The 25074-nt window shown below is 36.7% G+C and overlaps 3 protein-coding genes across 4 annotated transcripts; 2 read left to right on the top strand and 1 right to left on the bottom strand.

The window, feature by feature from the left end:
- The first annotated feature begins 1716 nt into the window (after positions 1-1716).
- Positions 1717-11890, top strand: LOC149616002 (uncharacterized). Its single transcript, XM_089856409.1, has 6 exons — positions 1717-4268; positions 4511-4783; positions 4902-5420; positions 6218-6446; positions 7501-7865; positions 9110-11890. Exons 2-6 carry the CDS (start codon positions 4520-4522, stop codon positions 9356-9358), a joined length of 1626 nt encoding a protein of 541 aa, XP_089712535.1. The 5' UTR covers positions 1717-4268; positions 4511-4519; the 3' UTR covers positions 9359-11890.
- On the bottom strand, positions 11856-17484 carry LOC149616001 (uncharacterized). Of its 2 annotated transcripts, XR_016375831.1 has the most exons (6): positions 17192-17484; positions 16431-16512; positions 15549-15832; positions 13592-13702; positions 12104-13475; positions 11856-12044 (listed from the first exon to the last, which is right to left on the bottom strand). XR_016375831.1 is itself a non-coding variant. In XM_089856412.1 (5 exons), the coding sequence occupies exons 2-5, from the start codon at positions 16476-16478 to the stop codon at positions 13067-13069; spliced, it is 852 nt and encodes a 283-aa protein (XP_089712538.1). In that variant the 5' UTR covers positions 16479-16512; positions 17192-17484; the 3' UTR covers positions 11856-13066. The 2 variants fall into 2 exon arrangements, 1 of the variants encoding a protein (XP_089712538.1); XM_089856412.1 differs by having other exon boundaries at positions 11856-13475.
- A 389-nt stretch (positions 17485-17873) lies between these two features.
- On the top strand, positions 17874-23514 carry LOC149616000 (short/branched chain specific acyl-CoA dehydrogenase, mitochondrial). The gene is made up of 9 exons (XM_089856410.1): positions 17874-17948; positions 18027-18171; positions 18236-18336; positions 18399-18605; positions 19920-20309; positions 21980-22069; positions 22138-22275; positions 23071-23170; positions 23318-23514. The coding sequence occupies exons 1-9, from the start codon at positions 17937-17939 to the stop codon at positions 23386-23388; spliced, it is 1254 nt and encodes a 417-aa protein (XP_089712536.1). The 5' UTR covers positions 17874-17936; the 3' UTR covers positions 23389-23514.
- Positions 23515-25074: the final 1560 nt, after the last annotated feature.

The following is a 25074-nucleotide window of genomic DNA, read 5'->3' as shown; positions in this document are numbered from 1 at the left end:
TTGATTGCTGAATGGGGATTTAGTACCACCAAACAGTTATAGAATTCACCCTAGCACGGTGCGATTCCCATCTGAAGTTTGATGAGCAGGAGAGCAAATTAACAAAAATGGTGCCATGAGCCCGGGAAGAATCATGTTACATAACTAAAGTTTTAAGATTATACAGAGTGTCATCCTTCTTCTATTATCCCCTTCTGGTAATGATTAGTCTATAGCTCTTAGCACAAAACCTGCCTAGATACTTTGAGTGAAAATGGCTGGCTACACAAAGATTCCTATGAACTGTATGCATTCCTGATAGTATTATAAAGTAGTCCCAGGGAAAAGTTACAAAAATAGGCTTAGCGCGTTACGTAAAAGTATAAAACGATAGTGAGTGGGTCTCGAGACACGTGCAAGAGATGTTTTTCCAATATAAGTTTCGTTTCTTTTCTTTAAAAAATTCTAACAATGGACAAAGAAAGAGACGAGATAACAACAAGGAAGGCGTTTGCTACCTGTCATGAACAGCGCCCATTTCGGAAGCTTCAATACATATCTATACACAAGAATATATTTATATATATAGTTTTAAAAAGAAGAAAAGTAGCTTATCCTCTACCTATTTATTTTGAAGTACATCTAGAAAAGGAGAATCTTTTTGACTCTAGAAAAGCAGACTAGCGTACGTTGCCCGGGTAACTATTGAAATGTAGTTTCCTTGGAAGTTTCTAAGATTTTTCCTTGGAAGTTTCTAAGCTTTTCCATGAAAGTTTCTTAACACTTCTATAACGTTTCTAAACGTTTCCATGAAAGTTTCTTAACGTTCCCATGAACGTTTCTTAACGTTCCCACGAAACATTCTTAACGTTCCCTTGAAACTTTCTTAACGTTCCCTTGAAACTTTCTTAACGTTCCCTTGAAACTTTCTTAACGTTCCCTTGAAACTTTCTTAACGTTCCCTTGAAACTTTCTTAACGTTCCCTTGAAACTTTCTTAACGTTCCCTTGAACGTTTCTTAACGTTCCCATGAACGTTTCTTAACGTTCCCGTGAACGTTTCTTAACGTTCCCATGAAACTTTCTTAACGTTCCCATGAAACTTTCTTAACGTTCCCATGAAACTTTCTTAACTTTCCCATGCACGTTTCTTAACGTTCCCATGAACGTTCTTAACGTTCCCATGAAACTTTCTTAACGTTCCCATAAAACTTTCTTAACGTTCCCATGAAACTTTCTTAACGTTCCCATGAAACTTTCTTAACGTTCCCATGAAACTTTCTTAACGTTCTAATGAAACTTTCTTAACGTTCCCATGAAACTTTCTTAACGTTCCCACGAAACTTTCTTAACGTTCCCGTGAAACTTTCTTAACGTTCCCGTGAAACTTTCTTAACGTTCCCGTGAAACTTTCTTAACGTTCCCGTGAAACTTTCGTAACGTTCTCATGAAACTTTCGTAACGTTCACATGAAACTTTCGTAACGTTCACATGAAACTTTCGTAACGTTCACATGAAACTTTCGTAACGTTCACATGAAACTTTCTTAACGTTCCCACGAAACTTTCTTAACGTTCCCATGAAACTTTCGTAACGTTTCCATGAACGTTTTTCATTTTCTAAACCTTTCCTAGAAAATCTCAAAACCTTTCCTAGAAAATCTCAAAACCTTTCCTAGAAAATCTCAAAACCTTTCCTTGAAAATCTCTAAACTTTTCCTTGAAAATCTCTAAACTTTTCCTTGATATTCTCTACAGTTACTTACAGTATAAAAAACTATGCTTTTCCTTGAAATGACAGACTTTCTCCTTAAATATCCCCTAATTATTACAACCCCAACTACATACTGTTTCGTATCCTTAGCTAGAATATGTTCAGCTGCACTGCTGCAGTGAAAAGTAAAACTTTCTATTGACGAAAACACAGGTTATAAATAATCGATCTGTATAACAGTTGTTTATCTACCGATCCCGCTCCATTTACAGGTGACAGGTCTAAATGTAGGAGTATATCTACTACCTTTCATTGTTAAATAACACGCTATTTCTTAACCTTAAGGAGCAAAATATACTGGGTGTTCGAAAAAAGTGTGGTAGGATTTAAGTTCAGCTAGTGGATTCTATGGACGATTTTGAGTCAAAAATGTTCTTTGACATTTTGCCCTAAGGTCCACCGTTTGCTGTGTTTTAGGGATGACCCCTTAATTAAATTAGAAATTATTGTCTATAAGTTTGTAATTTAAATTTAAGGGGCCATCCATAAAACACTATAACTTGTAAACAGTGGCTCTAGGCTAAGAGCAAAATGTCACAGAACATTTTTGACTCAAAATCAACCATAGAACATTTTCGACTCAAAATCAACGATAGAACATTTTTGACTCAAAAATCAACCATAGAACATTTTCGACTCAAAAATCAACCATAGAACATTTTCGACTCAAAATCAACCATAGAACATTTTCGACTCAAAATCAACAATAGAACATTTTTGGACTCAAAATCAACCACTCTTTTGGAAGGAACACCCTGTATAGGGCGTAAAGATCGAAGAAAAGAAAGAAATATATCCCCATAGTATCCTGCCCAGGGGGGGGGGAGGGACTAGCCTTGTTCTTTGACATCTATCAACGGAAACTCTAAGCCGGCGAGATTACAATCCAAATTAGAAGTAGCCAGTAAATGTCGGAGCTGATCTTTTTCACTCATGATCAGTCGGTAAGATCGGGAGGCCAAGACTCGTTACCGGTCGACCAGGCGGAAAAGGCTAAAGGATTTTTTTTCTTTCAACAAAGAGTATTTGGTCATGGAGTGGTGCTGTTTTGTTCTTTTAAACTAACAGAGTTGATTTTTTTTTTTTTTTTTCAAAATTTGTTGCCCTAGGATTGCCATTATATTTTCAGAAGCCTTGGGGGTGGGGGTTTGAATCTTGGCAGGGTTGCCATAAAGATGGGTCATTTCTAAGTTCAATTTCCTTGTGTTTGGCAATAAACAAGCTAATCCACCTTATTCCCATTCGCCGGAAGTTAGGCTTATCTCAGGATTCGTGGAGCAGGCTGGGAAATAGCACACTTCCTCTGGTCCAAAACCAGTTTATTAATTGCTTGGACTAGTTTTTTAATTCAAGAAGTGGGGGTTACTGGTCCTCGGGACCAGTTTATTAATTGCAAATCTATTGGAGAGCAAAGGCTGGGACCAGTCCAGAGAGGCGGAGACCAGTAAATTATTTCAGACACTAGGGGGTCACTGGTCCAAAGGACTAGTTTAAAAAATATCCTTATTTCCCAGCCTGTCGTGGAGGGGAGTAACGGGAAGAAAATCGTCTGTCGTCTGCTACAAAGGCCAAGAATATGTACTGTAGCAGACGACAGACGAATTTCTTCCCCTTATCCCCCCTCCACGAATTCCGAGATAAGCCTAACTTCCGGCGAATGGGAATAAGGTGGATTAGCAATAATTTGGAAAACAGGGTTCATACAACTTTTTAGAAAACCAATTTCCCTGAGATTTGTCGGTTTTTTTCCATATATTTGATTTTTCCGTGAGTTTTCCCGGTTTTTTTCCCATGCATGGAGTAATAACAATGAGAGTGGTTTTTAAAATTGAAGCAACCACTTCAGAGCAAACTTACTCAAACCTCACCTCACAAATTTCCCTGAATTTTACTAAAAATACCCCCAGTTTTCCCTGTGTCTTTGTCAACTATATATTTCCCTGAATTTTCCATGTTTTCCCTGTTTTAAATGTTTGTATGAAAATTTTGGAACGGGGCCAATTTATTCAGTAGTTGATAAAACTTGATAATAACAGAAACAGGTGCACATTTAGCCGCTACACTGAATGGCAAAAGCTCAGACCACAACTTGAATAAAATATTATTTTTAACTTACATGAATTGCAGTTAATTATTTCCAGTATCTTAACCCTAATTTCCTTCAATTACGACTAATTGAAATTATATTAATTGATGATTCACGACTGTTCACGCGATACTAAAGAATTTTCGTACACCGCGAAGGCGCGAACAAAGAACTTCGCGCGAGCTGCATTTGAAACGAAAGAATAACGCTTAACTATTGGCGGTTGGCGAGTAAAACTAGCGCATGCGCCCGCTCGTCTAAGCCAAAGACTTAGACCTGTCACCTGTGGCCCAGCGTCTGCTACGTCAATTTAGGAAATAAACAACAAATTCGGTTGCGGTTACTTCGCGCATCGAAGACATAAGGTTATCGACTTCTCGCAGAAGTCTTTGCTTTTTGCCTTATTTTTCAACTCTTTGGGATCATCTCGGGTAACTACTATATCATACATTAAATATATTAATAATTTGCTATTAATTAACCTTTAGAGTTAGAGCTATTAAAGTTATAACAGCTTTTACATTTAAGCCTTGGCTATTAAAAACAGTAAAACTAGATTTTTTAATGTTTATGTACACTACACTGTAAAACACCGTAGCAAACGCGATAATTACGCCTTTTATTGATAATTTTTAACATATTTTTCATTGAATTTTATTAAATTATAATTCAGATCTCCAAAATGGCTCAAACTAGTCAAAAAATACACCGTCCTAATTCTAAAATCTCCAATGATTGGAATTCCATTTTACCTACCTCAATACAAAATGACACCAACTCATGTGACGTTATGAAGCGACTTTTAGCGTTCTCAGTTTCAAATATTCTATATGTAAGAGGAATTTTCCCAGATGATGCCTTTTGCAACAGAGAAATCAATGGCTATAACTTAAAAATGATGAATGATTCCACAAAATCTCTTGGAATGAGAGAAGTTGTCGGATGGGTAAATAAATAATATTCCAAAACTTAATTACCTAAACCTAATTCTTAATAACTAATTATAATTAGACGTATCAACTCTAAAAATATGTTTCCTTTTTTACTCTACTGATGATTTTTAGGTCAAGGCTTGTTTTGACGCCTTAGAGCGAAAATACTTACGTCAAGCGATCTTCGGCATATACTTGGATGAAAGAAATCCATCGAAGCTCTTGGAAGCTTACACTTTTCGCTTTAGCTACACTGAAAACGAAACGATTATCTCAGTTAACAACGAGGCTAGCGCATCAGTTCCCAAAAATATGACTGCCGATATGATAAAAACGCATACTGTAAATTTCATCAAAAGTATCGAGGAATTCACTAAGAACATGAAACCGCTTCCACCCATTTGCCATTTGACGATTAAACTTCTTTACTATGATGAAATGACTCCTAAAGATTACGAACCCGCTGGTTTCAAGAGTTGTAGCCATTATCCGTACCAGTTCGAGGGCGATAACGATGCTCCTATTATTAAAGTTGGAAAAATCAATACCTATTACCATACTATGAGCATGAGTGCTCAGTCATGCGCTTTAAAACAAAATACCGATAACAATAATAACTCCTCGCAACGGTCCAATCATTTGTCTCAAAATGTTAGTGTTAATCATGTTTTACGCTCACAAGGAAAAGTTCATGTAACATAACATGATACCTTCAAAGAACGGCTTCCTTTTTCTAAATATAAAAGGAAAATTAAAATAAATGATCTCTTATTACAATAAGATAATTAACATTCAATGCTAATTATCATCTATATCTATATAAATCAAAGTCCTGACTGACTGACTGATAATCAACGCCCAGCCCAAACCGCTTGCCCAAGAAGGCTGAAAATTTGCAGGAACGTTACTCATAAGTATTAGGCGCGTACTAAGAAAGATTTTCCCAATCCGCCGCCATCTTAAAAAATGGCGACCAGAAATGTAAAAAATCTTCTCTATGCAACAAAGTCCGCGCGTTTCAACCGATTTCGCAAATATTTAGTACACTGGTTTCCTTTAACCTATAGACGGGCTGAATGGTCTTTCGGGTTCGATTTGTTGCTATCTTTTTAAATGGCGGCCAAAAACTTAAAAACCCTTCTTTATGGAATAATGTCCGCGTGAAAAGTAATAAAAATGCATCCCGACGGGCTGACGGGCAACGCCGAGTGCCCTCGCTCCTAGGGTGCTACAAAAATATTAGTCATCAGTAAAATCTACCCATTCTTTATATCATTTTAATGGAAGTTCTTATTACACGCGAACGACGCCGCGGGTAACAGCTAGTATTGACATAAGAGATCATTTATTTCATTCCTTTTATATTTAGAAAAAAGAAGCCGTTCTTTTAAGGTATAATGTTATGTTACCTGAACTTTTCCTTAAAAACGTCGTGAATTCCAATTTAGAGTCAGAACGAGAAGCCTAACAAAGAAAATGTGCCTGAACAAATCCCGGAGACGGTAGGTGATGATGAGTTTGACGATATTGTTTGTCCGTGTGGAGACGTTACCGATGATGGTCTGATGGTTGGTTGTGAGGTTTGCAAGAAATGGCAACACACAGAGTGTTTTGGAGTCTTGAAAAACGATGAAATTCCTGCATTGCACATATGCGATTCTTGCCATGGAACCAATGGTAACTTTAGTTGTCTTTGACACTTACATTGAGCCAAGCTGTCCTATAATTCCTATGAAATCCTATATTTTGAACCTATCATATACTATCCTATAATTTTATGAAAGGCCCTATGATGTCCTTTAATTTTATGAAAGGCCCTATGATGTCCTTTAATTTTATGGAAGGTCTTATAATATCCTGTAATTTCATGAAAGGTCCTATAATATCCTGTAATTTCATAAAAGGTCCTATGAAATCCTATAATTTCATGGAAGGTCCTATAATACCCCTATAATTTCATAGAAGGTCCTATAATATCCTTTCATTTCATAAAAGGTCCTATAATACCCCTATAATGTCATGAAAGGTCCTATAATATCCTGTAATTTCATGAAAGGTCCTATAATACCCCTATAATGTCAGTGGGGTGGCGTAGCGGTTAGCGCTTTCGCCTCGCAGCAAGAGGATCCCGAGTTCGATCCCGGACTGTGGCACCGGGTGAAAATCTGGGAACAAATCCTTCTGCGTAGAGTTTGCAAGTTCTCTCCCCGCTTGTCAAAGGAGTTTTCCTCCGCGGTCTAACCCGGTTTCTCCTTTAAATCAAAACTTGCAGAGGTTAACGGTAATAGTTAGTATAGGGCGCTGTCGGTTGTAATTTCATGAAAGGTCCTATAATATCTTGTAATTTCATGAAAGGTCCTGTAATACCCTGTAATTTCATAGAAGGCCCTGTAATATCCTGTAATTTCATAAAAGGCCCTGTAATATCCTGTAATTTAATGAAAGGTCCTATAATACAACATCAAATTAACAAAATTTAGTTAGTTCTTTTATTGAGATCACATTTGACTAGATTTGACCGAAATTGCGTTCGTTCTACATAGTTTAAGCCAAAATAGTATTACATACGAGCATGCATTTTTAGTCCTATATTTCCCTATAAAACACATGATTTTTTCTCCTATAAAATCCTATAATTCCTTAAGAAAAAATTCCTATTATTCCTATAAGGAATTTGAATTTTTGGCTGGGCTCAAGTCAGGCAACAAAAATCTTCATTCTTTACATTCAGGTCAAGAATGCTCGGATCCAATAATTGCGAGTTTGCCACCGAATAAACGCAAAGATCTAGCCCTTTACCGAAGAATTCTTCGTCATTGCGCAACAATGGATGAAACTCACGTCACGCTCAATCAAATCATGAAAAAACTTGAGGTTGAACGATTCGTTGCTCAAAACATTATGAAACAAATGGAAAGCGAGAAATATCTAATGGGGATGAAAATTACGAAGAATGTAAAGAAAGGAAGTAAAAAGATCGTCAAGAAACGTATCGAGGAAGATGGCTACCAAAAGTATTTTAATCCTGATTACGACATCACTTTAACTTCGTTTTACAAAGCAGCCTCGTTTGAAGCCAAGAAGGGACCGAGCAAGGTACGTAATTCATTTATTGTAGTGTTTGGTTGGTTCCATGGTTTTCGTTTTCGTTCAAAATGTCTCTGCAAGAAATGGAGCTCTCAATGTAAGCTTTGAAGTATTGGTTTCCGTTTTCAGGGTAATGTTTGGGAATACTTGAGTTTTGCTGCAAAATGTTTAGGGAATAAAGTTTTTGCTGCAAAATGTTTGGGGATTAGAGTTTTTGCTAGAAGTTTTGGGGATTTATGTGCTGCAAATGTTTGGGGATTCGTACAGAGTTTTGCTGCAAAATGTTCGGGATCATAGTTTTTGCTGCAAAATGTTCGGGATCATAGTTTTTGCTGCAAAATGATCGGGATCATAATTTTTGCTGCAAAATGATCGGGATCATAATTTTTGCTGCAAAATGCTCGGGATCATAGTTTTTGCTGCAAAATGTTCGGGATCATAGTTTTTGCTGCAAAATGTTCGGGATCATAGTTTTTGCTGCAAAATGTTCGGGATCATAGTTTTTGCTGCAAAATGTTCGGGATCATAGTTTTTGCTGCAAAATGTTCGGGATCATAGTTTTTGCTGCAAAATGTTCGGGATCATAGTTTTTGCTGCAAAATGTTCGGGATCATAGTTTTTGCAGCAAAATGTTCGGGATCATAGTTTTTGCTGTAAAATGTGTTTGGGATCATAGTTTTTGCTGCAAATGTGTTCGGGATCGTAGTTTTTGCTGCAAAATGTTCGGGATCATAGTTTTTGCTGCAAAATGTTCGGGATCATAGTTTTTGCTGCAAAATGTTCGGGATCATAGTTTTTGCTCCAAAACGTTTTCGGAATAGTTTTTGCTGCAAATGTTTGGGATCATAGTTTTTGCTCCAAAACGTTTTCGGAATAGTTTTTGCTGCAAATGTTTGGGGAATCATATAGAGTTTTTGCTGCAATTGTTTGGGGAATCATATAGAGTTTTTGCTGCAATTGTTGGGGTATTCATATAGAGTTTTTGCTGCAAATGTTTGGGGAATCACGTAGAGTTTATGCTGCAATTTCTTGGGAAAAATGAACTTCATGCTGCAAATTCTAGTGAACAATTGACTTTTTGTTGCAAATTTTTGGGAATAATATACTTTTTGTCAGTACGTTTTTGCACATTATGGAGCGCACACATATTGTCTATTATCACTGTAAATATTAAACAAACGCAATAGTTTTGTTTTCTGTGCAAAATAGGCCAAAATTTCAATCAAACAACATTAGGAAATTTTAATTTTTAGCGCAAGCCCGCGGCGGGAGACGCAAACACTTCGAACAGCTCATTGGATGTTATTGATAGCACTGACTTAGAAAGTGTAGTCAGTAATACAGAATCATTTTCACTTGACCCTGAACCACGTAATTCTATGAACAAACGGAAAACTAATCAATTACGACCAGGATCAGGTGAGGGAGACCATGAATTGGTCGAAAATAACCCGAACAAACGTGCAAAAAACAGCCAAGGTGATAAAAATATTAACGTTTGAACAAAATGCGCGTAAACGCCATTTTGTTTCCGATATATTTAATTTTATTTTAAATGACATGAAATGTCAAACATTTTTTGAAAAAACGGAGTATTTAAGGGAGTTCTACGATAAAGGACCAAAGATATTTGTTGAAAGTTGTTACGAAAGCTCAGTATTCTAGTAACCAGTTACTTAAAACTTGCTCAAAACTGGTTACTGTATATTATTAGTGCAATACATTCGATGATGTTACTTGAGTAACAAATCTCCGGTAAATTAACCCATAAAACTTATCGTAATTAAACAAATTGTTTAATTGCAGTAAATTATCCCATAGTTAAACTTTAATCAATGTTTCCACAATAAATATATTAGAAACTATATTTATTTATTCATTCGACTTAAAATTCATTCGAACTTAACGTAATTAAACAAATTGTTTAATTACAAAGTTTTAACGATGTGATATTAGGTTTTTATTTCATTCCTAGTCAAGTATTGGCAAATTCTAAGTCAAGAACAAAATTATAAGCCCAAAGATCGTTAAGCCGATTATTACTATCTATAGTCGTAAAACTCCCTTATAAACTCCGCTCATTATCATATATCGTTCGTTCAGTGTAATAAATCAATTTAACCGTCCATATTATATCGTTAAATATATATATTTATATATATATATCTATATGTTAAATGAAATGTTTATTGTATTATAATAATAATAATAATATCAACAACTATGCACCTATTTGTGATAAAAATGAAACAAATATACTAATAAGAATCTCTAGTCTAGGCCGACACTGAAATATTTTAGTCTGAAAACGCCCTGACGATTTCTTAACATCGTTAACATACATTTTTATTTATAAAGATAACAATTCATTTTTTCAGACTAATTGTTTTCAGTAACGAAAGTTTTATTTTAAAATTTCATTTTGGGTAAACTGACATAATTGGTTTAAAAATTGAACCAATGTTATTACTATTATTATTTATATCTTTAATGATGCAACCAGTCGTTGTCATTGTTTAACTGTGATCAATTGTCCACCTGTATAAATACTTTATGTATATTATATTTATATATTTGGAAACTTTAAAATAACCAAAAAGAAAAAAAATGAAAATCCAAAAATATTTTTAAAATATTAATTCATCACTTCAAACAAACTTTAGGCACAAGTGAACTGAAAATATAGTTCATTATATCATATCATATGACATTGTAGGTTGTAGCTTATTCATTTGGGACCAAATAGGATCGCCGAAATAAGTAAATGGATACGGTGTTATTATTATTAAAGGGGTATTTAAGAGCAGAAAGTAGTTTTTGTTAGTGTTATTATGAAATATTTAGTTTGAAAACGTTTAGGTTCAATTTCCATGGTAAATTATGGTATTTTTATCGACTCGTTTCGATTAAAATTTCACGTGGCGCCTTTCGATTAAAATTTTCACGTGTCGCGTGTTTCGATTTTAAATTTTCACGTGTCGCGTGTTTCGATTTTAAATTTTCACGTGTCCCGTGTTTCAATTTTAAATTGTCACGTGTCGCGTGTTTCGATTTTAAATTGTCACGTGTCGCGTGTTTCGATTTTAAATTGTCATGTCGCGTGTTTTTATTTAAATTGTCACGTGTCGCGTGTTTTGATTTTAAATTGTCACGTGTCGCGTGTTTCGATTTTAAATTGTCACGTGTAGCGTGTTTCTATTAAAATTTTCACGTGGCTCGTGTTTCGATTAAAATTTAACGTGGCGCGTGTTTCGATTAAAATTTTCAAGTGTCACGCGTTTCTGTTAAAATTTTCAAGTGTCGCGCGTTTCCGTTAAAATTTTCACGTGTCGCGTGTTTCGTTTAAAATTTTCACGTGTCGCGTGTTTCGTTTAAAATTTTCAAGTGTAGCGCGTTTCAATTAAAATTTCACGTGTCGCGTGTTTCGATTAAAATTTCTCTTACCACTACAACTAGATCGTTCTGTGATTGGCCATGAAGTTTAATCAAATTTTTTGGCGCTCCTTATTTGATAGTAAGGTATTAATTTTCGGTGAATTAAAGCGTTCCTTATGTTTATTTTAACTTCACTTGAGATATTTGCGTTCAATGTTACATACCAACTTCAATATAGTTCCAATATATTTCTTTTTCGTTAAGTTCGTAAAATATTTTATATGTTATTGTTAGACATATCAGACATGTTCAAAATATCCAACACTTAACATGTATGTATAAGACATGAAAGCGGTATTTTACTAGTCAAACATAAAGATGCAAAACGGAACAAAAATAAAGGTGCAGTGCCTTAACATGATACAAAATTCATAAAACACCCGCGCGCATTTATTCTTCATGTATAAATGTTCTTAGCGTCATACAATACACATGCCTATTTCCTATTTAAAAAAAAAACACGTTTCCAAAATAAACATTGTTAATTTTGTTTCAAGATTGGCATAATTTAATGTGCCTTATGGTTATATGTTGTGACTAAAGAACCAAAAAACACTCTTAAAATGTTACGAAAATAAAAATATTTTATTACACTTTAACATGAAAATGTGTACATTTTTAATTGAAATTTGAATTAGTACTTAAGCTGTCGCCACGTTTTTGCCGTGATGACGTCATTAGAGGGTAATGTATGCTCCTCCCACATTTTCAAATATCATCGCAGCACCGAAAGAATCCAAGGTAAGTCCACCTCTATAAATAATATTTTATTCACTTCAAGACAAAACGAAAGTATGAAATTATTGAAAAACGTCATATTAATCAACGCCCAGATCAAACTGCTTTACCAAAAAGCCTGAATTTTGCAGGGACGTTATTCTTAAGTAGTAGACGCACACAAAGAAAGATTTCTTCAATCCGCCGCCATCTTGAAAAATCGCGACCAGAAATGTAATAAAACCTTAATTATATCACAACGTCCGTGCATTTCAACAGATTTCTTTAATATTTTGTACAAAGGACGGGTCTTATGACTTTTGAGCTTCGATTTAACATCGTCTTTGCAAATGGCGGCCTGAAAACTAATGAAAACATCCCAACGTGTGCCTTTGCTGCTAAGATAGTCGTTATATATGAAATAATGATGCAATTACGTCAATCTTATAGAACCGCTTTACCAAAAAGCCTGAAATTTTGCAGGGCCGTTAATCTTAAGTAATAGACGCCCATAAAGTAAGATTTCTTCAATCCGCCGCCATCTTGAAAAATAGCGGCCAGAATTATAATAAAACCTTCAATATGTCATAACATCATTGCATTTCAACATATTTCTTCAATATTTTGTACAAAGGACGGGTTTTATGACTTTTGGGTTTGGATTTATCATCGTCTTTGCAAATGGCGGCCTGAAAACTAATGAAAACATTTTGACTTTTGAGCTTCGATTTAACATCGTCTTTGCAAATGGCGGCCTGAAAACTAACGAAAACATCCCAACGTGTGCCTTTGCTACTAAGATAGTCGTTATATATGAAATAATGAAGCAATTGCGTCAATCTTATAGAACTTTAATATTTGTAACGTAATATTTATCCAACAAAGGGTTAATATCATAATTACAATATTTTTTATAGACTTTATTTTCTCTTAACAATTTATTTTCTGTGTTTAATATATATTTCAATTGTTTACAAAAGTATTTACAAACTCTTTAAGAATATTATCAATTCTTATTACAAAAACTACATAACTCTTTCATAGATCTATCTGTATACTTATTGTTGTCCATTTATCGTAGTAGACTGATTGCAATTTGAATTTATCGAACTTAACGATGCAGCGATACTGTTTAAAACCCCCATCATTTCACGATGACGTTTAGCTTGACTTCTTTCGCTTTCAGCTTGGGCTCTTCGGATATCTTCGCGTAATAAGTATAATTGGTCGATAACTTGGGCGTTGGTACTTCTACCCTTTTGCTCGTTAAGTTCACGTAAGTCTCTACGAAGTAACGTTAACTGTTCGGCGACTCTCGTTTCTTGCTTAGTACGAGTTTGACCAGGTCTAGGAATGGAACCCATTTCATTGGCAACTATTTGAGCGGCAATTGCCGAATATTCCGCTTGGACTTCGCGGTCACAGTGACGTTTGGATGGAGGAGCGGTTGTAACTTCGCCTTCTTCGCTTTAAAATTATTAGAGAACTCGTATTTTAATTAATTAATTAATTAATTAATGGAAGTTAATTAATTAATTAACAATGTATTAATGAGTAGAAGAAGGTTTCGCGTATTTACTAACCATGCATCAAATTCAATGTAGCCTGTGGCATCCATTGTATCGTCGCCCGTTTCGGCGTTAAAGTCAAATTCGTTCCAACCACTCAATTTGTCCAAGACCAATTTTATTTCTCTGGGTAAAATTATAATGTTAAGAGGTTCGGTTTAGCAGACGACACTAAACCAATGGCGGATTCCTTGATAGTTTATAAGACTAATTAAATGTACTAATTACCATATTGTAATTAGAAATCATTTATTTTAATTTTAATATTTAATTCCTTTTATATTTCGAAAAAGGTCTTTCTTTTAAGGTATAATCATAATGTTATACAGTTACATGAACTTTTCCTTTAAAGGGAGGGTTACGTAGAAAATCAAGTGATTTTTTATCGATTCTTCTACTAATTTTAAGACCAGTCTGCATAGTGAAACATTCAGGAAATCAGTAGCGTCGCTAGGGTGTGAAATTTGGGGGGGCTAAATCTGGGCAAACTATTTTAAAGTTATTATAAGAATTTAATATAAACAAGATGGCCCAAGAGCTGGGACTTAATAGTAGCCATATCGTTATCTATTTAATTAGCACATAAATAAAAAGAAAAAGTTCAAAGACCCTAAACAATAAATCAGAAGTGTCCGACCCCACAGTGGTAGCGTGTCTTACTGCTGCGCCAGCCAGCCGGGTTCAATTCCCGGGTGCGGTGTGAAAATTTTTTTAATTAAAATAAAATCTCTAACTGAGCTCAGCTACCACTATTGGTTCCATTTTCGCTAAAATCTGACGATAACGGAAGCGAAAACCCCGGCCAGTAATACTACGGCTCGGGTCCAACTAAGAGCCTATCGTATACTACGATGTGGCTAAAAATTGCATAATGGGTTCTTTGGAAAATGTGTAGACCTTTAAACTATCCGTAAATTTGTGTCAACGTGAAATTATTTGTATTTTAAAGATGTACAACCTTTTTGATAAAAAAAAAAGGACTACGGAACCGATTATGAAGGATTTTCACTCGTCTTAGGTTTATTTTTAGTCTTGGTTAGCTTTTAGTCCACACTATTGGGACTCCCTTCGAAAGAACATAAAACATTTTACTTGTCTCCATCTGTTTTTTCTTCAAAATTTTACTGTTTGATATTGAAAATTTTTAATATATTGCTACAGAATTTTAGGTTGCTAATTTTTTGGTAGGGTTTACGGATTATTTTGGGGGGGCTAAATTTGGAATTTGGGGGGGCTATAGCCCCCCCCCCTAAAAGGCCTAGCGACGCCACTGCAGGAAATACCAGTTCCGAATGATTTTAAAATTCAAATTAGGTTCAGATTTTAAGGATAATTCTAAAGAAGGTTCTCCGACCAATCGCGTAACGCCCTGCCTTTTTATTAACAAAATTCTCGTGGCACGTTCCGTGTCGAATGAAATTTATCACGAGATTTGATAAAATTCGCGTGCGACGTGATAATCGTGGCGCGAGACATGGAACGTGCCACGAAAATTTTGTTAATAAAAAGGCAAAGCGTTACGTGATTGGTCGGAGGACCTTGTTTAAAATTATCCTTAAAATCTTAACCTAATTTGAATTTTAAAATCATTCGGAACTGGTATTTCCTGAATGTTTCACTATGCAGACTGGTCTTAAAATTAGTAGAAGGATCGATAAAAAATCACTTGATTTTCTACTTCACCCTCCCTTTAAGCGGAATTTAAAGCAGTTAGGCCTCGGCTGTGGTTTAGCTCAAACCACGACACTATAGTCAAGGGGCGAAGCTAACTAGACCGCTTTGTTTTCGCTCCCCCCCGGCCCCTCGTAAACGAGTTCTGATTGGTTCTAAGGTAAAATTGGTGTGTATAAAATTACCCAGCATGTTTTGTTAGGAGCGCCACACGAGCCGACATTTGCTTTAAACCACCATAGCCCACTCGATCACGCGCAACACGACGCAAGCATGCTGCTCGCGCTATAGCAATACATACTTTTGATATGCGCAGAAATGTTTTCCAGTTAAACCCAGAATGGACTTCTTCATAGAATTTTTGTACGATCTCAGTAACGTTTTCCATCGGTTTTCAATTTGTCCGTATTGAAAATGGTTTCCATTTTCGCGCATAAAGGCTGTCAGGTGCTGATACATGATTTTTTTACTAGGGATTTCTCTAGTTCGAACTTTTTCCATCATTAAGGGCATTTGAGAAAGTAGTAGCCTAGTGTTTGTATCGTTCCAACCGCAAGAACCACTGGGTGTACAAATAACTTCGTACTGGAAAGAAGATTACGCGTTTCCACATAAGTTTATAAGTGATATGTTCCATAAGTACTTCGTAATGCTATGGATTACTGAGAGTTAGTTCGAGAACGACGCGAGAATTGACTACACTCCTAAGCCTTTGACAGCGCCTCACCAGGCGTCGCTTTACCTCGAATCTATGACCTACCTCATTCACTTCATGACAAGCTCTCAATAGAGTAATGTCAGTTCTACTATGCAAACATCATACCATAGAGTAGTGTCGGTAGAGGGGGGAGTAGACTGTGTATCCCTCCCTCTAGGCGCGCTTTTGTAAGAGGGGATACTGTACGCGCCTGGTAGGGGGGATGACACTTAGCTAAGAGATGGAAGGGTATGACGTTTGCATACGTAGAACTGACATCTAGCTCTAGCTCAGTGTCATCCCCCCCTACCAGGCGCGTACAGTATCCCCTCTTACAAAAGCGCGCCTAGAGGGAGGGATAAACAGTCTACTCCCCTCTCTACCGACACTACTCTATAACCAGTGACAAACTTATGGTGAACATATCTTATTAACTTATGAGGGTTTCCGTGAATTGCCATTTATAAACTATAAAAATAAACTTACCACCTCAGTTGGTTTAGGCACTGAATCTTCTTCCGCTATTGAGCTCATATTTTTTTTCGACTGAATAAGTATTTACAGATGGCTATAGTGTAAAAAAGATAGGGGATTAGACTTAGAGGCGCTTTTAACGGCAATTGGCAACATAAAAATTGCAACAGTTGCTTATAAGGGTTGAAAAAATTTAATCTAGTGTATCTATTGAGGTAATGTGGCGTGGGAAAAGTTTAATTTTAATTAATTTTGGCTTAAATGTTTTAGGATTACAATAATTATATTCTGAACAAATTTACATTTATTTTATGTCACAATAATAATTATATTTTTTTTTTTACAAAATTATATAAATTTATTAATAATTTTATAGAGTAGTGGCACTACATGTTAATTTCTCATAGAACATAACGTAGCCAAAGGCAGGGAGGTGCCATTACTCTATTGTACGTTTGTGAAATCCCCAAACTTATTGACTCCTTAATAACTTATTAAAGTTAATATTTTGGAGAAGGTGTCATCTTATTTCGTACAAGTCATGTTTGGGTATTATTACTTGTAAATCTAAATTATGAATTGGTTCCTCAAACTTTAAAGTTTATTTTAATAAAATAAATTCAATCCTATGGCCAGGAGAGCGGTCATCAGCAGGGGGGGGGGGAAAAGCCTTAACCCCCGGTGCCCCTTTTTTGACCCAGAGTAATTCTAGGGCGGGGTAGTGCACGTTACGAACTCTGAACGGAACATAATGTTATCATGGCAAGGCTTACCGACTTCTAAATGGGGTACTCTCCCGTACTCTTGAATCATAAACGTGGCAAATAAGGCATAAGCTAGCCTTAGCAACAAGAGAGATACTGGCGAAAGCTGGCGCTGACTCCCACTCTGTTGCAGGAACGAGTCCGCTCCGGTCACGAGGTTTAAAGCCTATTAAAAGCTGAGTTCGGCCACCCGGGGTAATCGTGGTGCACACAAGGATCGCTTCGATCAAACTAGTTTGCACTACAACTACACTGGCGCGGTTTTTGAGTACGAACGGAACCAAGGCTTCCCATGTTTTGTCAATTTGGAAGAAATAACATTGAAATGCGAATTATCATTTTTAAAAAAATAAAGCCTGAGATAATTTTAAAATTTTAATTCGATAAATTGTATGAAAATTATGGTAAATGACGTGGAAAAATACAATTAGTAAATTTTTAACAAATAGCAGAATATAAATTAGACAGGAATGACCTCTTTTCATGGATGGGCAGGACAAAAGCTCAAATATTTAAAATTCTATCAGGCTCCGTTATTTAAAAAAGAATTGTTTATTTTGTGGATTGGGTTCAGAAAACTTATTTTTTCGTTTTATTTAAATTATTTTCATATTTATAACGGTAAATTTGGTTTAAAATCACTTAACAGTACATTTAAAAGTTGCAACTTATGCTGGTGAAAAGCGTCTGCACTGAAGTCTGTACTTTGGCACACAATCCGGTTTTGTTGGTAACTGGTAAGACGTGTTTCAAGATGCTGAGGAAAGTAAGGAAATAATTATGAAATTATGGTTTTTAGTCCGTTAACGAAGCCAAAAAATCTAATTACATAATTGTTTTAAAGTTCTCTAAACAAAGCCTTGGTTATTTTAATAAAATATCAAAATTTCAAGTGGTTAAACACCAGAATTTGCGATGTTTTGCTTCCCAAATTAACATAAATCCTTTAACCCTGCTAACTGAAGAAGAATCCATGATGAAAGAATCTGGTACGATTTTATTTTTACTAAAAAAATTAATTTATTCAAACTTTAAAATTAAGTATTTAATTAGTGGCTAAGTTGGCAAAAGAAAAATTCGCGCCTTTAGTTAAAAATATGGATGAAACATCCAAGATGGATCCTTTAATTTTTAAAGAACTTTTTGAAAACGGGGTATTAATGCGTTAATTAAATATTAATTAATTAATTAATTAATTTATTGAGCTTTTCTTTAGTTAATGGCAGTTGACATAGATCCATCTTATGGTGGAACTGGTTCAACATTCTTCAACGCCATCTTGGTTATTGAAGAGTTAGCGAAAGTCGATGCTTCCATTGCTTTAGTTGCCGATCTCCAAAACACGTTAATGACAAAATTAATTCTTAATTATGGTACAGAGGAACAGAAAAATAAATATCTTCCACGATTATGTAAAGATCTTGTAAGTATTGGTCCAATTGGCGAAAAGACGCTGCTAAGCCTTTGTTAACCCTTGCCAAGGGCCCAAGGCTTATACCTCGAATCCCTAGGGCCTATCACCACCGGAAGTTAGGCTTATCTTGGGGAGTCGGATTGGTTGAGGGTAAAACGGTAAGAAATTCGTGTGTCGTCTGCTATAAAGGAAAATAAAACTGTAGCAGACGACAGATGAATTTCTTCCCGTTACTAAATGGGGAAAAGACTGCAGACTTAGAAATAAGGATAATTTTTAAACTAGTCCCTGGGACCGGTAACCCCCCCTAGTGTCCTAAATAATAAACTGGTCTCCGGAGTGGTCCCAGCCTTTGTTCTCCTATAGACTTGCAATTAATAAACTGGTCCCGAGGACCAGTAACACCCACTTTTTGAATTAAAAAACTAGTCCAAGCAATTAATAAACTGGTTTTGGACCAGTGGACGTGTGCTATTTCTAAGTCTGGAAAAGAGGCTGCTAAGCCTTTGTTAACCCTTGCTAAGGCTTATTCCCCGAAATCCCTATTGCCACCGGAAGTTAGGCTTATCTCGGGAATCGGGATTGGTGGAGGGGTCCGAGGGGAGTAAAGGAAAGAAATTCGTGTGTCGTCTGCTACAAAGGAAAATAAAACTGTAGCAGACGACAGATGAATTTCTTCCCGTTGCTAAATTGGCCTGGGAAAAGACGCTGCTAAGCCTTTGTTAACCCTTGCCAAGGGTTATTCCCTAAATCCCTATTGCCATCGGAAGTTAGGCTTATCTCGGGAGTCGGAAATCGGGATTGGTTAATGGGTCCAAGGGGAGTAACGGGAAGAAATTCGTGTGTCGTCTGCTACAATGGAAAGGAAAATAAAACTGTAGCAGATGACAGATGAATTTCTTCCCGTTTCTAAATTGGGAAAAGAGACGCTGCTAAGCCTTTGTTAACCCTTGCCAAGGCTTATTCCCTAAATCCCTATCGCCATCGGAAGTTAGGCTTATTTGGGGAGTCGGGAATCGGAAATGGTTAATGGGTCCAAGGGGAGTAACGGGAAGAAATTCGTGTGTCGTCTGCTACAATGGAAAGAAAAAACACTGTAGCAGACGACAGACGAGGTAAGCCCAACTTCCAGCGATAGGGACTGAGGTGGAACCACGAATTTTCTCGTGACGTCACACCCTCCTATCTCTATTCTCTTACCTCCGTTTTGACGACCATATTGGAAGTCGTCAGCTTAAGCAATACAATTTAGACCCCCAATATTGACGTCACGTTCCTGTAGCTCCTCCCTTCTCAGTACCACTATTTAAACAAATATTTCAGATCGGAAGTTTTTGTCTGAGCGAAGCTGAATCGGGTTCCGACGCCTTTTCCCTCAAAACTCAAGCTGTCAAAGATGGAAACCATTACATCATAAATGGTAGTAAAATGTGGATCTCAAACGCGGCAATTGCCGGAGTTTTCTTTGTCATGGCCAATGCCAAACCGAGTGACGGATACAAAGGAATCACTTGCTTCATTGTGGACAAAGACACTCCCGGTTTAACTATTGGAAAAAAGGAGGATAAATTGGGTCTCAGAGCTTCAACTACAAACGAAATTCATTTCGATAATGTCAGGATTCCTGAAGAAAATTTGCTCGGAGAGTTCGGGAAAGGATACAAATACGCAATTGGGATGCTTAACGAAGGACGGATTGGTGTTGCAGCTCAGGTAAGTAGTTTTCTGTTTAAGGGCATCGCGGCATTTGTCTAGAGGGTCTCTTCAATAAATAATATGCGAAAAGGTGACCTTGCGTTTGCGTTCAGTATATAGGGCGAATTTTGTCTCGCAAGCGCGTAGGACCACGCTCTGCTACCAACCAATGAAATCGTAGTTAGGAAGATGCCCTTTCCCCAACATATCTAGGCGGATTTTGTTGGAAGAGTTAGACTTACCATTATATAGACTAATGGCACCCCATGTTATTTCCCCATAGAGCTTAATACAGTCGAAGGCAGAGGGCTGCCATTACCCTATAGGGCGAATTTTACCTCGCGAATTTATAATCTATCTCACTGCCTGTTGCACCCTGCAAGCGCGTAGGACCACGCTCTGCTACCAACCAATGAAACTGCATTTAGAAAGATGCCCTTTCCCAACATATCTAGGCGGATTTTGTGGGAAGAGTTAGACCATGGATGAAGAATGCGCGTGAGGTTGAAGTTTGTTTTCACGCCACAGAATAGGCAACTCCCTATCTCGAACGACAGCTTATTCTGTATATACTCTGTTACAACGTCGGTTGTCAGCACGCGCAAAGCTAGATCTCTATGTAACGTAGCTTTGTACGTGCTGTCAAGAGACAATAAACTTCAGGATCTTCAGGATTTAAAATATCCGCGAGTTTTTTAGCTCGAGTGCACGGACCTCTAGACCTTGGTTTCAAATACGTGTGAAATTACCTACAGCCTACTACACGTATTTGAAACTAAGGTCTAGAGGTCCGTGCACTCGAGCTAAAAAACTCGCGGATATTTTAAATCCTGAAGATCCTGAAGTTTTTTGTCTCATGTCACCACACGCAAGGCTAGGTTACATAGAGAATGAGGTTTACGCGTGCTGACAACCGACGTTGTAACAAAGTGTATACAGAATAAGCTGTCGCTCGAGATAGGGAGTTGCCGATCCTATAGCGTGAAAACAAATTTCTTCACGCGCATTCTTTATCCATGGTTAGACTAATCATTATATAGGGCGAACTTTACCTCTGCGCGTTACACCTTACACACGCTTAGGACCACGCTCTGCTACCAACCAATAAAATCACACTTAGAAAGACACCATCAGTATAATAAGGCGTTCTCAAGCATAGATATTAACATGGGAGGTATTCAGGGCACAATATATATTCCCAATTATACCACGGAGCTATATTGTAGAAGGAGTAGAGACTCGTAGCTTCCCCTCTATTAAAAAAAGCTAGACAAATTTGTCCATAAAAAGGGGGTATGAATTTTGACCCTCCCTCCAAACCTAGGCGAGCCAACGTAAACAATAAAGATGGCCGCGAGCTACGAACGTTCAGGAGGGTTAAGCCTCGGTCTTTTATGTATCGAGTCCGAGTGACGGGAGTTTCTCAAGCGTTTGCAAATCTTATTTAAATTTTTATTTTTACTATTATTTCTATTTATATTAACTATAATATGGAAAATATTCAAAGAATTAAGCCGGGAAAGAAGAAAACGACGCCTTCTTTAAAACACGTGACGTCAGAGATTGTTTACATTGGCTCGGTATGCGCGAAAATTGTGCGCGGAGCACTAGTACGCTTATGTCTAGGTCCTACAGGCCTAGTCTCTACTCCTTCTACAATACACATCCGTGATTATACCTGAATACAGATGCTGGGACTGGCTGAAGGTTGTTTCGAACACACTTTAGAATACGCTCTACAACGAAAACAGTTCGGCAAAAAAATATACGATTTCCAGGTGCGAAATTGCGAATAGAGTTTCGAAAGAAACGAATGCTCGAACAAACATAATGTAAATTGTTTTAGGGGCTTCAACATCAATTTGCTCATGGAGCAGCTCAAATTGAGGCGGCGAAACTTTTAATTTACAATGCCAGTCGTCTGAAAGAAGCCGGGCATAGTATTGTCAAGGAAGCGGCAATTGCCAAATATTTTACAACTGAGGTATGTTTTTGGCGCTACTTAAAGTAAAGGGGTCATCGAGGGGTCGGACGTTTGTCAAAATCCCGTACACTTCGTTTGAAATCTGTTTAAAATCTCTCTCGAAAATCTCGAAATCCCGAAATCTCACGTCAAAATCTAAAAATCTTAAAATCTCACGTCAAAATCTGAAAATTTTAAAATTTCACGTCAAAATCTAGAAATCCCAAAATCCCTACCTTAAAATCTGAAAATCCAGAAATCTCTATTTTAAAATCTGAAAATCCCGAAATCTTCACCTAAAATCCCGAAATCTCACATTAAAATCTAGAAATCCCGAAATCTTAACGTAAAATCCCGAAATCTCATCCTAAAATATCAAAATCAGAAAATCTCCTCGAAATCTGAAAATCTCCTCAAAATCTGAAAATCTCGTTTAAAATCTGAAAATCTTGTTCCAAAGCCCGAAATCTCCTTCAAAATCTGAAAATCCTGAACAAAATCCCGAAATCTTCTTCGAAATCTGAAAATCGCGTTCGAAATCTGAAAATCTCCTTTAAAATCCCGAAATCTTAAAAATCTTGGACTAGATTTCCAGATTTCTAAAATCTGAGTCAGAATCTCAAAATCTGGGGCAAAATCTCAAAATCTTGAAATCTCAAAATCCCGTACACTAAAATGCCGAACGTCCGACCCCTCGGGGGTCATCAATAAAGAAATCCTCGCGAAAAAAACTTCAAACAACATAACTCGTCGTGGCGGTCAGGCCCTGTTGTCCACTTCAAAGATATTAAGCATACATAACTTTAACATCAACAGATGGCTTGCACTTTAACCTCAAAGTGCGTTGATTGGATGGGAGGGGTTGGCTTCACTAAAGATTATCCAATTGAAAAATACTACAGAGATTGCAAAGCCGGTATGTTGCAATATTATTTTCTAAGGCAAACGCAAAACTGCAATCTATATATAATTGCATGCTTGTTCCGTGCAATTTTTTTAAGATTACGGTTAGGGTTACAATGCAAACATTCACTTAACGCAAATGTTGTCTTTAACGTAATAGGTACAATATACGAGGGAACAAGCAATATGCAACTTAGTACAATTGCCAAATGTCTCATTGAAGGAAAGTAAATTTAATTTTTTCTGTTGCAACAGGTAAATTTATCCTCGCATTTCGTTTGTTACACTGATAAAAAACTATTTTTATAATATACACCTTGTTATTCAATTAAATATAAATGCAAATTAACTACTTCATATTATTTTCAATTTCAAAAGAATTTAAAAGAGTTCATACAAACCTGGGAAACTTTACAATTTTTAGTAACATTACACGTAACTTTGGGGGCTCATAACTCTGGTTCTATTAGAGATACGGGGATGTGCTTTGAGTATGTTATAGGCCTATTTGTCCCCTTTACAACGATACTAAATACTTGGGATTACATCAAACAGGGGCCGAGTAATTAAGCAAAATGTTCGTTAACATGATTTCCTCCATATAATTAGCATGGGCTTAATTACACGTAACTTTGGGGGCTCATAACTCTGGTTCTATTTGAGATACGGGGATATCCTTCGAGTATGAAATAGTCCTATTTGTCCCCTTTACAACGATACTTAATACTTGGGATTACAGCAAACAGGGGCCGAGTAATTAAGCAAAATTATCGTTAACATGGATTCCTCCATATAATTAGCATAGGATTAATTACACTCAACTTTGGGGGCTCATAACTCTGGTTCTATGAGAGATACGGTGATGTGCTTTGAGTATATTATAGGCCTATTTGTCCCCTTTACAACGATACTAAATACTTGGGATTACATCAAACAGGGGCCGAGTAATTAAGCAAAATGTTCGTTAACATGATTTCCTCCATATAATTAGCATGGGCTTAATTACACGTAACTTTGGGGGCTCATAACTCTGGTTCTATTTGAGATACGGGGATATCCTTCGAGTATGATATAGTCCTATTTGTCCCCTTTACAACGATACTTAATACTTGGGATTACAGCAAACAGGGGCCGAGTAATTAAGCAAAATTATCGTTAACATGGATTCCTCCATATAATTAGCATAGGATTAATTACACTCAACTTTGGGGGCTCATAACTCTGGTTCTATGAGAGATACGGTGATGTGCTTTGAGTATATTATAGGCCTATTTGTCCCCTTTACAACGATACTAAATACTTGGGATTACATCAAACAGGGGCCGAGTAATTAAGCAAAATGTTCGTTAACATGATTTCCTCCATATAATTAGCATGGGCTTAATTACACGTAACTTTGGGGGCTCATAACTCTGGTTCTATTTGAGATACGGGGATATCCTTCGAGTATGATATAGTCCTATTTGTCCCCTTTACAACGATACTTAATACTTGGGATTACAGCAAACAGGGGCCGAGTAATTAAGCAAAATTATCGTTAACATGGATTCCTCCATATAATTAGCATAGGATTAATTACACTCAACTTTGGGGGCTCATAACTCTGGTTCTATGAGAGATACGGTGATGTGCTTTGAGTATATTATAGTCCTATTTGTCCCCTTTACAACGGTAGTAAGTACTTGGGATTACAGCAAACAGGGGCCGAGTAATTAAGCAAAATGTTCGTTAACATGATTCCCTCCATATAATTAGCATGGGCTTAATTACACGCAACTTTGGGGGCTCATAACTCTGGTTCTATTAGAGATACGGTGATCTCCTTCGAGTATGTTGTAGCCCTATTTGTCCCCTTTACAACGGAAGCAAGTACTTGGGATTACAGCAAACAGGGGCCGAGTAATTAAGCAAAATGTT

This window comes from Phalangium opilio, unplaced genomic scaffold (assembly GCF_054372755.1).
Source record: "Phalangium opilio isolate 3A_F unplaced genomic scaffold, DU_Popi_V2 ptg000217l_1, whole genome shotgun sequence".
In the NCBI taxonomy this organism is placed as follows: Eukaryota; Metazoa; Arthropoda; class Arachnida; order Opiliones; family Phalangiidae; genus Phalangium; species Phalangium opilio.
Note: the sequence above shows the minus strand (reverse complement) of the source record. Positions and strands in the feature narration are given on the sequence as shown.